The sequence below is a fragment of the Anabrus simplex genome, chromosome 2 (assembly GCF_040414725.1).
Source record: "Anabrus simplex isolate iqAnaSimp1 chromosome 2, ASM4041472v1, whole genome shotgun sequence".
In the NCBI taxonomy this organism is placed as follows: Eukaryota; Metazoa; Arthropoda; class Insecta; order Orthoptera; family Tettigoniidae; genus Anabrus; species Anabrus simplex.
This window is the reverse complement of record NC_090266.1, coordinates 1,139,012,139-1,139,026,574: the sequence shown is the minus strand read 5'-3', so window position 1 is coordinate 1,139,026,574 and position 14,436 is coordinate 1,139,012,139. Positions and strand designations below refer to the sequence as shown.

At 40.9% G+C, this 14,436-nt stretch overlaps 1 protein-coding gene across 1 annotated transcript in view; it reads left to right on the top strand.

Annotated features, from left to right (window-relative positions):
* Positions 1 to 14,230, top strand: part of LOC136863809 (diuretic hormone receptor-like) — a 368,577-nt gene extending 354,347 nt beyond the window's left edge. The window contains exon 10 of the mRNA XM_067140148.2: positions 14,035 to 14,230. Coding sequence (XP_066996249.1) covers positions 14,035 to 14,230 — 196 coding nt within the window. The remainder of the gene's footprint in view (positions 1 to 14,034) is intronic.
* The last annotated feature ends 206 nt before the right edge of the window (positions 14,231 to 14,436 follow it).

Here is a 14,436-nt window from a genome sequence, read left to right as displayed (position 1 = left end):
AAACTCGGCTTAATTATGTTACATACTTTCATAATGGAGTGGGAAACCACAAATAAAATATATATTTTCGTTTTACTCAAGTAAGTATATTCTGAGATTTTGGAAATAAGTTCTGAGTTATGAAGCTGCTTATTTGTTACAACTCATTACCCCCCATAAAGCACTTTGTATATTTGAATTCTTACAAAATGCAACCTTTTTTCGAGAAAAGTCTTAATAAACATTTCAGGAAATTGGACCCAAATATCCCTTTTAGTCGCTCGTTAACCTTACAATTAATTTCATTAAATATCAGTTAGTTACAATATTGTACAACGAGTTCCATAGCTGCAGTCGCTTACGTGCGGCCAGTATCCAGTATTCGGGAGATAGTAGGTTCGAACTCCACTATCGGCAGCCCTGAAGATGGTTTTCCGTGGTTTCCCATTTTCACACCAGGCAAATGCTGGGGCTCTACCTTAATTAGGGCCACGGCCACTTCCTTCCCACTCCTAGCCCTTTCCTGCCACATCCTCGCCATAAGACCTATCTGTGTCGGTGCGACGTAAAGCAACTAGCAAAAAAAAGTATTGTACAAGAGACTCGTCATTATATGTACACCCTAAATGAAATAATAACTACTATTCATCAACCAAGGTGACGAAAGCAGTCTTCCTGAGTCGGCAGATGAAATACGAAAGAAAAAAGTATATCATTTCAGTATTGTACAGACATTAAAAAACCACTGTTCACTTTTAATGGAATTCTTTATCGACGAAAGAATTTCGCTGGCATGGAAACTACAATATGTTGTTCGATGAGGTTGAATAAACAAATAAGCTGTTATTATTAGCAACTCCTGGCCACTAAAAATAAACATGTGTGATTGAATCGATCCAGACACAGATATCTGGTTTTGTGCAGACAATCCATTCTCGAGGGAAGCGTACCGGAAAATAAAGTGTGAACAATCCGGATGACATGTACATTCTGTGTCGTCTCATACCTGCTAGGATAGAGGGAGAGCTTACCAAGGCGATTCAATTTCAACCAGCGACTGGAGTAATGATCCACCAGATCATTGGCTCTCTCTTTGCGACGCTTTCCAAGCGGTCTGTCTGCTTTAGGAAATCTGTGACCTCGTGAATTTCTTCGATTTTTCTTTCGCGATACAGTTGCATCCATTGCTAGTAGATTCTCCCTTCATAGCTCTCTCCGCATCCTTTTCATTGTAATGACATAGTTCATCAAGCGTACTGGAGTCCTGCATGGCCCTCAGTCGTCGGCATCAATTTTAACAGTTGAACAGTGCGTTTCCATTTCAGATTGGAAATTTGACTTCATATTCTGAAACGAATATTATTGTATATTTATCTTCGTTGTAGATTGCCACCCTTCTAACCAACATGCGCTGTGAAAAATTGTGTAATAATTGAACTGTTAAGAATGGAAATTATGGGTGCACTCAAGGTCACATGAATGTACGATCTAGTAGTAGTTATTGTGGATCATCCGATCTAGAAGGGACGAAGGGCAATGTTTATGTGCGGTTCGTGCTTCGTTTCGATGCGCAACGTTGTAGCTACATACAGGGTTTTTCGTAAGTAACGCATAATACCAATAAATCTACAATTAAATATTTTTTTTTAAAGTCCTCGGACATGTCAGTTTTAATAATTTGAGAAGAATATTTCACAAAATATTTTAAGCCATGATTCTACAGGAGTTGACGTCGTTGACAGTTGAATGGTAACATATTCATTTTCATTTTTATTCCTGACGGTACTTATTTTCTGTAGTTGAATGCAGCATTTTATTTGCCTCACACATAAGGCTTTGTTGCTACGGGAACAGTTTAATTCTTGATTTCTGTATCAGATCCTGTGTGATGAAAACTGTCTTATTCGTCATATGAGTCTGAAATTAAATGTTTTTAACAGAGACTGACAAAGGAATGAAATCCTCATGATGATGGAAGTTGATGACAGAAGACGTAAAAAACAAGAATTATCCATACTTTTCAATTAAACTCATCCAAATCAGCAACCTAGCAACCCTAGAAACAAAATTCAAAGAACACGAACATTGCAAAGATATAAACAGTTCGGAAAGACCGTCCCCTGACAAAGATGTGCAATTTGTTGTTCTACAAAGAGTTCAATAGGAAACACATTCTTCTCTCAAAAAATAGGAACTGTATTTGTAATCTCGAATGAAACACTCTGATGAGTATTGCATGGAGATAAACACTACCTTTAAACATTCCAGCCCATTGCATAAGTTGATAAAATATGACTTTGGTAACGGATTACAGTTCTGCGAAAGAAATCCAGACTTTGTATCAAATATGCTGTTTTCTGATGATGATTCATTTTGACTCAATGGAAAAGTGAACAGACAATATTGCAGGTATTGTTCAAGTCCTCACTGACGACACTCTTAGAGGTGACTACTATTTAGAATTATTGCGTGATATTCTAATACTATCCCCTGCTGTCTTGCATCCATAATCATCTTGAATGGTCCGGCTCCATGGCTAAATGGTTAGCGTGCTGGTCTTTGTTCATAGGGGTCCCGCGTTCAATTCCCGGCAGGGTCGAGAATTTTAACCATAAATTGTTAATTCCCCCGGCACTGGGACTTGGTGTATTGGCGTCTTCATCATCATCATTTCATCCTCATCACGACGCTCAGGTCACCTATGGGCGTCAACTCAAAAAGACCTGCACCTGGCGATCCGAATTCCTCAGACACATCCCGGCACTAAAAGCCACATGCCATTTCATTTCATACAGAATGTATTTGATATTGTTTTAATATTGATGTGCTGGAGTTGACTTTAACAGCCTGCCGAGCAATCTCCAGAATGGGCTTTGAGTTTGTTAGGCTATGGAGGACTTAATGCCTACGGACGTTTCTCCAGTATGCACTACCTGATGAAAATTATCCGGGCACCCTCATGCAATATGGAATTGAACTCTGGATATCACGAGAGGCGGACTCATCGGTATAAAAGGGGCTGGGAGTATTGTGTTGTCAGTAGAGAAGCAGTAGTAGCAGAATGGGTCGGTCAGGATAGCTCAGTGACTTCGAACGTGAACTAGTCACTGAGTAAAAAATACATCAGGGATATTTTAACCCTTCTGAAACTGCCCAGGTTGACTGCTGGTGATGTGATTGTGAGGTGGAAACGTGAAGGATACTCTGAAGCTAAATCAAGACTAGGTAGACCTCGTTTAATGACGGACTGGATCCGTCGAACATTGCGGAGTGTGCTTGTAAAAATCGCAGGAAATCAGTGGAAGGAATCACTCGTGAGTTACAAAGTGCTGCCGACAGTCCAGCCAGTACAATGACTGTGCGTCTGGAGTTAAAGTAATGGGGTAAATCGGTCGAGCTGCTGCGCATAAGTCAAACATTTATCTAGTCAATGCTAAACGACGCTTGAAGTAGTGTAAAGAGCAACGCCACTTCACAGTGGATGACTGGAAACAAGTGATTTGAAATAATGAATCATTCTATACCGTATGGCAATCCTATGGAAGGGTTTGGGTTTGGTGAATGCCTCGAGTACGTTACCTGCAATCATGTGTATTGCCAACAATGAGGTGCGGAGGAGGTGGTGTTGTGGTATGAGCGTGTTTTCCGTGGTTAGGGTGTGGTCCCCTTATTGCGCTTAAGAAAACTCTAAATGTGGAGTGATATCATACCATTGTGTACTGCGTACAGTAGAGGACCATTTCGGAGGCGATGATTGTTTCTATCAGCATGATAATGCGCCCTCTTATAAGCTTGTGAGGTAGTGGTCTCTGGACAGTGACATTCCTGAAATGGACAGGCCTGCCCGGAGTCCCGACCTGAACCCAATAGAACACCTTTGGAATGAGTTCGCTTCAGAGACCCCAGCGTCCAACATTACCATCTTCTCTGGTTTCGTCTCTTGAGGAAGAATGGACTGTCGTTCCTCCACAGACATTGATACACCTCATTGAAAGTATCCCCAGTGGAGTTAAAGCGGCCTTAAAGGCGAAGGGTGGGCCCGTCCCATATTAATGTCTAATAATAAAGAACATGACAGGGTAAGCTCCAAGTGCAATTTCAGGTACGTGTCCGGATACTTATGATCAGGTAGTGGATGCTGCTGGCATCTTTAGATTATGTCACGAATCAATCAACATTCGTTCTTCGTATACCATTTTATTATGTTCAATTCCTTATTTTAATTATTATGAACAGTTAACAAACCGCTAAATGTGGAATTATGTCAACTATATCTTACCCGTATCCTCTCCTTTAATAAAAGTAGGTAAGGGTGTAGTCCACCTCTGTGGTGTAGTGGTAAGCGTGCTTAGCTGCCACCCCCTGAGGTCCGGGTTCGATTCCCGGCTCTGCCACGAAATTTGAAAAGTCGTACGAGGGCTGGAACGGGGTCCACTCAGCCTCGGGAGGTCAACTGAGTAGAGGTGGGTTCGATTCCCACCTCAGCCATCCTGGAAGTGGTTTTCCGTGTTTTCCCACTTCTCCTCCAGGCAAATGCCGGGATGGTACCTGACATAAGGCCACGGCCGCTTCCTTCCCCTTTCCTTGCCTGTCCCATCCAATCTCCCCATCCCTAAACAAGGCCCCTGTTCAGCAAAGCAGGTGAGGCCGCCTGGGCGAGGTACTGGTCATTCTCCCCAGTTGTATCACCCGACCCAAAGTCTGAATCTCCAGGACACTGCCCTTACGGCGGAAGAAGGTAAGGGTGTATTCTGCCCGAAGGCAGGTCCGAAACTCCGTAGAGGTGTGCCTGAGCCGGAGTTTACGTACGGTAGGGTGGCCAGTTCCTTTCCACTTCTTCATTCCCTTACTCCCACCAACAGCGCGTGGCTACCCATCCAAATCTTGACCACGCCCAATGTTGCTTAACTTCGGAGATCTCACGGGTTCCGGCGTTTCAAAACTGCTACAGCCGTTTCTTTTAATGAAAGCTCCGTTATTAATTCATCCCTACTCAAATTAAAACATTCAAAGTCCTTCGAATCACGGGACTTCTTCTTTCTCTTATTCTCATAAGTTTACAGTGGAGGCAAATTTCACTTTATCAATTAACGAAGGAGCAGCTGCTCAAGTAGTCCAGGCAGTTGTATTACACATTACGAGCCCTGGTGAACAACGTGCTAGGACTATTGACCCAAAGATTTTGAAGTGGAAGAGAGTGAACGTTTCTAGATAAGTCACTCACCTCATTTGTAGGAGGTCATTAGACGCAGAGTGGGTTTCGTCCCTTAAGAGGCCACGGCTTGTCCGTGGTCCAACAGCCCTGTACTTTGACTGGTCAACCGAGCAGAGGAAAGGTGGCCACGGCTCTACCGTGGCTCTACGCCTCTGCATTCGGGAGACGGGACAGGGGCACAGGACTGGACTTCACGCCTGGCCCCACCCGTCGGCTGTCCTGAGAATGGTTCTCCGTGGTTTTCCATTCTCCTGCACTAAGGCGAATGCCGGGACAGTTCGTAGTATAGGCCACGGCCGCCCACCCCCTCACCTTCTCCGCACATCTCCTTCACCGTAACAAATCTCCCGGCCTGAGAGACGGCGGCACCGTCTAAGAGGTCCGCCTCCCCCTTCAGGGGTGGAATGAAAACGTTTATTAGTAGTAATATTTGTAGGATAAAACTATGCACTGTACTCAAAATCCCTTTTGGTATCTATAACTAGACATATTTAATTATGAATCATGTAGGTGAGAGGAGCCGTAACTCAGACGGTAAACTCCTGGTTTTCTGGCAGGTTCGATCCTGCTTCAGTCCGGTGGTATTTGAAGGTGATCAGATACACCAGCCTCGTATCGGTAGATTTACTAGCCCGTACTATAAATTAACTTCGCGGAACACAATTTCTGCACCTCAGAATCTCCGGAAACCGTACAAATAGTTAGTGGGAGGTAAAATCAACAAAATTATTATTCGAATTGCCTTCAGCAAATATCACGTTTACCCTATATGTACGACATCACCTCACTGTAATGGGCTAGCTTCCATGTAGTCCCATGCGTCCGAAGCCAAACTCATGTATGAGTTTCATTGTTTCCATTGGAGAACTTCGGGGCTGAACCAATGCTGAGACCACTTTCACTCAATCTTTTAAATCAACAAGACTGGCACAAAGGGCACTAGAAAAGTTTTGCAATGTGAGTGAACGCTGTAGACTTTTTCAAAATAATTTCCGCCACACTCAATACACTTCTCCACACGTCGAAACCAGTCACTGAACCAACTCTACCGCTTTTCTTCGGATACATTTTCATACTCTTGGTCCCATGCTGCCAGAAGCTCCCCGTCGGATGCAAAACGCCGCCCTTTCAGCTTCATCTTCACTTCTGGGAAGAGTGCGAAGTCACATGGGGCAAGATCAGGACTGTATGGAGGGTTATTAAGCACAGTCAACCCTGATCTGGCAAGAAAATCCATTGTTACATTAGCATGATGTGCTGGAGCATTGTCGTGATGCAAGAGCCAAGTGTTGAGCCGTGACCTTGGACGGAGCTGCTTGAGAGCCTGGATGACCTGAGGCAGACAAGTCTCACTGTACCACTTCGCAGTAACTGTCCTTTGCTTTTCTAGCACAACCCGAGTCAGGAAGCCCCGCTTGGTGAAGAATACTGCAATCATCCTTTTCTTCACTGACCTTGACTTTCGCACAGTCACAGGAGTACCCTCATCATCAAACAGCTACACCTTGTTCTGGGATTTTGTTGGGACATCGTAATAGTAAAGCCAAGTTTCGTCACCTGTAACGATGCTATTGACGTTACGCGAAGTCCCATTTTAAAATTGTTTTAACATTTTTCGGCACCATTTCACTCGATGTGCCCTTTGTTCCTCTGAAAGTGAATGGGGCACCCAAAGGGAACAAACCTTTCTAACATGGAGATGGTCGTGTAGAACTGAATGAATAGCTGGTGTAGGGATGTGGAGGGTCTCTTCTACCTGCCGATATGTCAACCGCCTCTCTTGCTGCAACATTTTTCTCACAGCTTCAGTGTTTTCCTCAGTCACTGATTCAGACGGTCGCTCAGAACGAGGATCGTCTTCAACCCGAAAATTTCCCGTCTGGAACTTTTTGTGCCATCGGAAAATTGTTGTCCGATGTGGACAGTCTTTCCCCACTACAGGAGTCATTTCCTCCAGGCACTGGTCAACAGTTAAACCACGAGCAAAGTTGTAGTGGATAGTTGCGCGATATTCAACTTTAGAGCACACTGACACCTTAACTTGCTTTCAATCCCACTGCTTGGTAACAACTGGTGTGAAAGCCGCACCTTGCTGTCTCCTAGACCGGTTTTCACCCCTCGTTTCATCCCTCACCATAACAGGGGTGTCCAGCCAACCGTTTTTGCGTATTGCAAAACTTTCCTAATGACCTTTGTATCCTTAGTTGTCAGACTAGTATATCACCTACGAGGCTCTTTGTAATTGCGTCATTTTTTCACATATTTTCCTCATTGCTCATATGTTAATACTTTGCCTCACCCTAAAACCTGCCAACTTGGGCAGTCGTCCTCGCCTCGCGCCAACTGTGTAGTCCCATACAAAACGTAACCCTTAGGTCTCTTCAAAAACAACATGCAAACCTTTTTAAAACATTACTTCAACGTGCTACAGATTTCGTTTTTAATGTTCTTTATACTATAATCTATTAGTTTCATGGTCCGTATGGATAGTTCAAGTACAAGTATGAAGGATGAGTTCTCCACCTAATCAATACTTTATTTTACATAGTGTAAATAATTTACATTAAAACAGTGTCCGACTCGTTGGCTGAACGGTCAGCGTACTGGCCTTCGGTTCAGAGGGTCTCGGGTTCGATTCCCGGCCGGGTCGGGGATTTTAACCTTAATTGGTTAATTCCAATGGCCCGGGGGCTGGGTGTATGTGTTGTCTTCATCATCATTTCATCCTCATCACGACGCTCAGGTCGCCTACGGGCGTCAAATGGAAAGACCTGCACCTGGCGAGCCGAACCCGTCCTCGGATATCCCGGCACTAAAAGCCATACGACATTTCGACATTTCATTAAAACAGTACCGGTTTCGACCCGTAAATAGGTCATCTTCAGCTGTTAGAGAACTTACTTAATAGCAACTGTACAGAATAAACAGTACTAAAATTAAAACTAAACAAGAATGCCATTAAATAAACATGATACCACTATTCTAAAATTACTTAATATTAGCATATATACATATGGTACAGTTTTGGGCTTAAGGGTGTTATTTTCAAATATTACATATATTGAGGCTGGAATCGGATACAGTTCTTGGAGTTGATCAAGAATCATTGGTATTCAGATGTCGGGTTATCTGTGTTAAGGCCACTATTATGTCCAATGGTTTATGAGATCTTTAGTGCATTGTTGTGCCAAAAATATTCGGTGGTGTCGTGTTCCTTAGAATAAGAGGTTCAGGGACCAGTTCACGGACACATAGCTTATACCCAGTCTATATCACTGCTGAAAAATACGTTAGTGAGTGTCACTATTCTAAAAAATACTTAATATATATACATATGGTACAGTTATGGGGTTGAAGGGTTTTACACTGGCCCCATGTTTACCACATATTACAAAAGTTCCGTTTGCTGAGGTTGAAATTGGATACAATTCTTAGGGTTTATGGAGAATCATTGACATACTGGTGTTAGTCTCAGACATCCAATGTTAAATGCCAGTACCATGTCCAACGGTTATTCAAGGTGCATTGTTGGGCCGCAAATATGCGGGGACGTCGTAGTCATTAGAATGAGAGGTTGAATAACCTGTTTGCAGGTTCTATATAGTCTATATCAATGATAAAAACCAAGCTAGTTTATATTAGACTTCCTTATTGAGGTTTACGTTGCTATGCGTGAGATATTGAAATCAGTGAAAGCTAGTTGTGGGTACTCCTCTCTTCATACTTGCGTTCCCTCATGTAATTTTAGAAAATGTGTGAGCTGGATAAGTCCTTGAGCATGGTTAGGAGTGTGTTGCACATTGTTGCGTCGTACACGTTCAACTTGAAGTTAGATTTATCAGTTTCAGGATATTTATACTGTGATTCATCACAGTCCTTTCAGGAGAGAGTGGATACGAGTATCTAAATGTAAGGAATGTTTCACTACGAGTGCAGGTTTAACAGATAATCGCTGACACTTTTAGAGAGATAGAGAGATAAAAGCCATTATTATACGTAGCAAAGTTAGGTCTCCCGGACCTCACTTATACTTAGTTTTCTAGGTGAAAAAATTAAGAGGTAGTTAGTGGGACGTAAAACAAATAACATTATTATTATTAGTTTTCTAGGTGATAGTAATTTCATTAAACTCCATGTTCGATAATGTATAATTGGCATAGATGTCCACAATCTAACCAGTGCTTTCATTTTGGACTATAAATTTGTGTTGAACGGCTGTGTCATCATTGAGTGATAAATTATGACCAACAATTTCCAAAGGTAAACCAGCGGTAATACAGGCGCGTTTCTATCACTCACCACAGAAAAGGTGACTAATGAGGGAATATATTCTCGGAGAAAAAGTAGTCGGGAGGTTGCCTCGGTTGGCCAAATACGTTTTTCATTATCTCACTTTGTAGTGGTAGTTAATACATCAACATTCCGAATGATTAAGCATGCGTATTTTAGTCATGAATACCATTAATATTGATTTCTGAACAACGCAATATGAACACTATGTTAAAACTTAGTAATGTTTCAGACCATCAAAGGTAATTCATTTCCAGTGGTTTTAGCGTTAACACTTTTCCTAGTAGAACACATTTACACCATGAACTATCAGGAGCTGTAAAGCTGGAGGCTGATGTTCTAAATCTGCTCACTTGTTGGTAGAGAGGCAGACATTACTTCGCATAGCATTTGAACATGTTCACCTCAGGTGTTATACAGATGGTACACAAATTTTCCTCCCTTAATTCTATTTCCATTCGGTCTAAGACTGTTAACCTAGTGTTGAAATGGATGGATTAATGGCACAATTACTATCGTTGGCTACCGTAAACTGGGGGTTTCTCCGTGTTTATCTTCACTATCCTTTATTTCAGTCTACTATAATTGAGAAACGTACACAGCGGCTATTACAACCACCAGGCATGTCCAGTTAATATCACTATGCATGTCCAAGGATGGAAACCACTCTCACGGTTGCCACACATAAGATATAAACCCTTGCACAAGTCTTCGGTATCTGTAAACGTGGTGAAGCCTTTACAAATACCGATCACCATCGTATTCGAGCATCGATTATTGATGCCTTGAGGAAACTTCTCCACAAAGTACGAGTTAGTACATGGACTTGCATTCCATGGAGCCGCTAATCGAATAGATATAACGCCCGTTCCAACCCTACCATTGAAACTGAAGGTTTTGAAATTAACTACTGGACGTCTATAAAGAGTAGTGTGGCGTCTACGAACCCACAATTCCAGACTGTAAAGAAAAGTGAGTTACCATATGTTACAAGTAATGGGGTTTACAGTTATAGCTAGTGTTTTTCAGGTTAGACAACTAAATTATGAAGATGGTGGCATTGGTGGCTGTAGAGAGTTCAATTGCACTTACGAAGAAGGAACTGAATAATAGTTTTGAGTGAAACGCGGAGCAGCTAACATTTCTCTGCTTGAACAATTATACTCTCCCTTTGTTCCTCATGAAGGAAAGTAGATTTGGAACGCTTTATCTACTGGTCATCCTCTCTTTAGAGCAAGCTGACTTGCGTTTACTGTTGAAAATAAACACTGATAAAATAGGAAAAATAAAAAATATAATTGAACATATTTAATTCATGAACGCAACTAAAGTTGCAAGGATGGTTTCGAAGTTATGCAAGCAGTTAGAACACTACACCAATTGATAAATACACCGAGAACATAGAAATCTACAGTAAGTTAAAGAAAGTTACGTAATGTTCGACTTAAAAATTCATACTGTGAAAATTATATTGTTACTTTTAATTCAAGCGTTTAGTTTGTGATTTTATAGTTTGAAACATCCTATAAATTGACTAGGATTCAAACCACAGACATAGAAGTCTGTCAGTATTATATCGAATCTCTTGAGGGAATAACTACAGTAGCTGAGGCAATAAATATGAGTTTCATTCAATCGGAATTACTTGCGTTCGATTCCCCGCCAGGAAGTAGGAAAATTTTAAAAATATGAGTTACGTACTTCTGAGATTCACTTGATCTACACCAAAAGTGAGTTATCAAGTTCATTCCTTGCGGGGATAGGTGGCCGAACAGACGGCTAACCACTATCCCACATAGTGCTGAGTTTATGGAAAGTGAAAACATTTAACTCCTCCTCCTCCAGGGGCTATTCGAGGCCAGAACACGGATGGCTTTGCTTTTTATATTGCTCTATCCGAGCAAGTTGACCCTTCTGTTAGAGACGCGCAGCTTTGAGCTTGAATTTGGGAGACAGTGGGTCCGAATTGCACGGTCGGAAGCCCTGTAGATGGTTGTACGTCGTTTCCCATTTTCACAACAGGCAAATGCTGCGACTGTACCTTAATTGAGGCCATGGCCACTTCCTTCCCACTCCTAGCTCTTTCTATCATATCGTTGCCATAAGACCTATCTGAGTTGGTGCGAACTTGTAAAAGAGTACATTGCGGTTGGGTCTCTAAGTTTATGAATGGAGCACTGAAAATTATTCCATACGTTTATCAATGTCATTTTCTATTACTTTCCTTAATGTGCAGTGGATTAAACGCACTGGAGTTTACTACCTACAAATGTCGAGTATAATGAAGAATGTAGGTATGTGGATAGGAATTCATGATATTTTGAATACACATAGAGGAATGTTCAGAGATTATTTCAGAAAAATAAAAGCCATTCCAAAATATTCCATCAACGTACTCTTTAATTAAGTACACATTTGTTTCATGAAAGTTTGGGAATCTGATGATAATGTTAATTATCTTATCGTCTTTTAATATCCTTTTAGTAGAGATATCCGTTTCGTAATTATGAATAGGTGCGATCTAGTTTGATGTATTTGGTTTACGGATTAAGATATGTTAACTTGGTAATTTTAAAATATACCGTGATCACTATAGTGGACATGTATGGTATCGGTTTGTCGCTAAAAGTAATAGCTTCTGATGCGACTAGCTTTCATGTTATAGCCAATGTTCACCTTCACAATTTTCAATATAAACTCATTTGTTTGCTTTCTGCCTTCACAGTTCCTGAATTTATGTTGGCTACATTAGCATGCACCTTTCTGTGTTTCTCGATTGTGATGTTGGGAAAGCCCACAATATTGAAATGTTGAGTTGTAATCTTCGGAGTAGAATTCAACAGTATGGCATGAGTTATCTTTTATTAGTCTTGTCTTGGGCTGTATATTCAATGTTCTGCTTCATTGCATGCAGTGGTGATGTTGTTCGTCTTGAGTGTGCTATTATTTGTCAACTCATTAGTGTCTTCTTGTTTTCTCTCTCTCTCTCCTCACGCTGCCCTTTCTTTCCACTCCTTTTATCGCCTATTTTCATTACCCTCCTTCCAAACCACTTCATAAATCGCATTTTGGTGGAATCTTCACAATTCCCCCGGAACGGTGTTTGAATTACCATTTCATCTTGTTTCTCCATAAAACAATACATAAATACACTATCATATACCTTCCCATTCGAACAATTATCTCATTGAAACTAAAAAATTATAAATTTTAAATTTTCAACCCCTACGATACATTTGTCAATAACCGTACATTGTTATTATTGTTGTTATTATTATTTATGCCTATTTTCATTTCGATTTATTTTGAATATCGTTTAACATCCATAAAAATTCCTCTGAAATATAAAAATCATGCTAATGAACTTTCCATGTTCCTTCCTATGCAATATTGCCGTGTAATTGCATTACTTTCCTGCTGGTCTTTTCTTGGAGGCCACGCCCCTTATCTTGTACTTACGCGTGTTGGAATTATGGGACATAAAACAACACTTCAAATTTTTACTTCAAAAATTATTTTCATTTTAATTATGTGAATGTTATGATTTCCCCCTGAACAATTCTTGCTGGAAATGAATGACCTCATATCGTACTCTTCGAAATTAATGTCGTTCTATTCACCCTAACATATTGCCGTATCATGTCACTCGCGTCACACTTCAAATCTGTTTGTGAATATATCATGGATTGCTATGTATAATTACTTACGTGAACCCTGGTCCCTCTTATAATTTTCATACCAACGATGTTCCTTGTTTACTCACATGTATCAAATACTTGCACCTCATAAAAATACATACGGCGAAACGATTCTTAAATTTTGAACACATGTGATATTCCCATGCATCGTTGTGCTAACCCAACAATCCGAATTGTTATATTTACTATAACTCTGCTGTAAACGTGTCTGAATCGCTCTGTTCACATGGAATCAATTACCTGATTTTCACATCTTCAAATGCCATTTGGTTACGAACCGTGTTTTTGTCTTAATTGTTTGATTTTTATTACAATATATACTACTCACCATTCATTTCGTACTTATATTTCACAATTTCTTACAATTACGTATGATGTGCCTTTATGGCTGTTTAAAATGTAATTCAAATAATATCTATTTCTTATAATTCACTTGACGCAATAAACATATTTTTCGTGCACACAATTCCCATCGTTTGCTTATAATCAACTAACCATACACTTAAAACATGTGCTACGTTGCAATTTTACTTGCTAAATTCTCCATCACTGCCAACGTACTGGTTGACTGATGATTTCTATATACACGTGTATATCTGTATGTGTACGTTTGTGTGTGTGTCTATTCTGCTGTTTCACTGCCCATATTACTGTCCGTATACGTGTCTTGTTCGCAATCCCTCTTCATCTAATTGTTCCTGTAAATTGAGCGTTCCTTTACGTAAACATTAAACTTTGTAAAATTACTGATCATGCCCAACCATTCTCAACATGCAAACACTTCCCGACTGGTGTATCATTTTCCCATTCCTTCTGTCCCTGGAGTCTGGGCGATCTGGCATGCGCCCCCAGCCTGTACAGCAGCCAGCCAGCGGGTTACCGCAAACGAGAGTCAACGGTGAGCGAAACGACCACTACTACACTGCTTGGGCCGAACATGAACAACGGAGGTGGCTCCAGGCTCTCCAATGGCTCATCAGGTCCCACCGTCTCAACAGTGAAGACGTCCGTGGCGTCCCCACTACTCAATGCAGAGAACGCTGTGTGAAGAAATCAAAGTAATGACTATATTATCCTTTGACACCTTTCAGTGTATTAATACCACTTACTGTAGTTGTATGTACATAAAAAGTTCATGATATTTGATACCCATCCCACAATACTTCAACATAGGTAAACTGTATACTTTCAGACGAATTTCAGGATAATTTTCAAGGAACTTGAAGGAAACACTTCAAGTACCATTAATTTAAA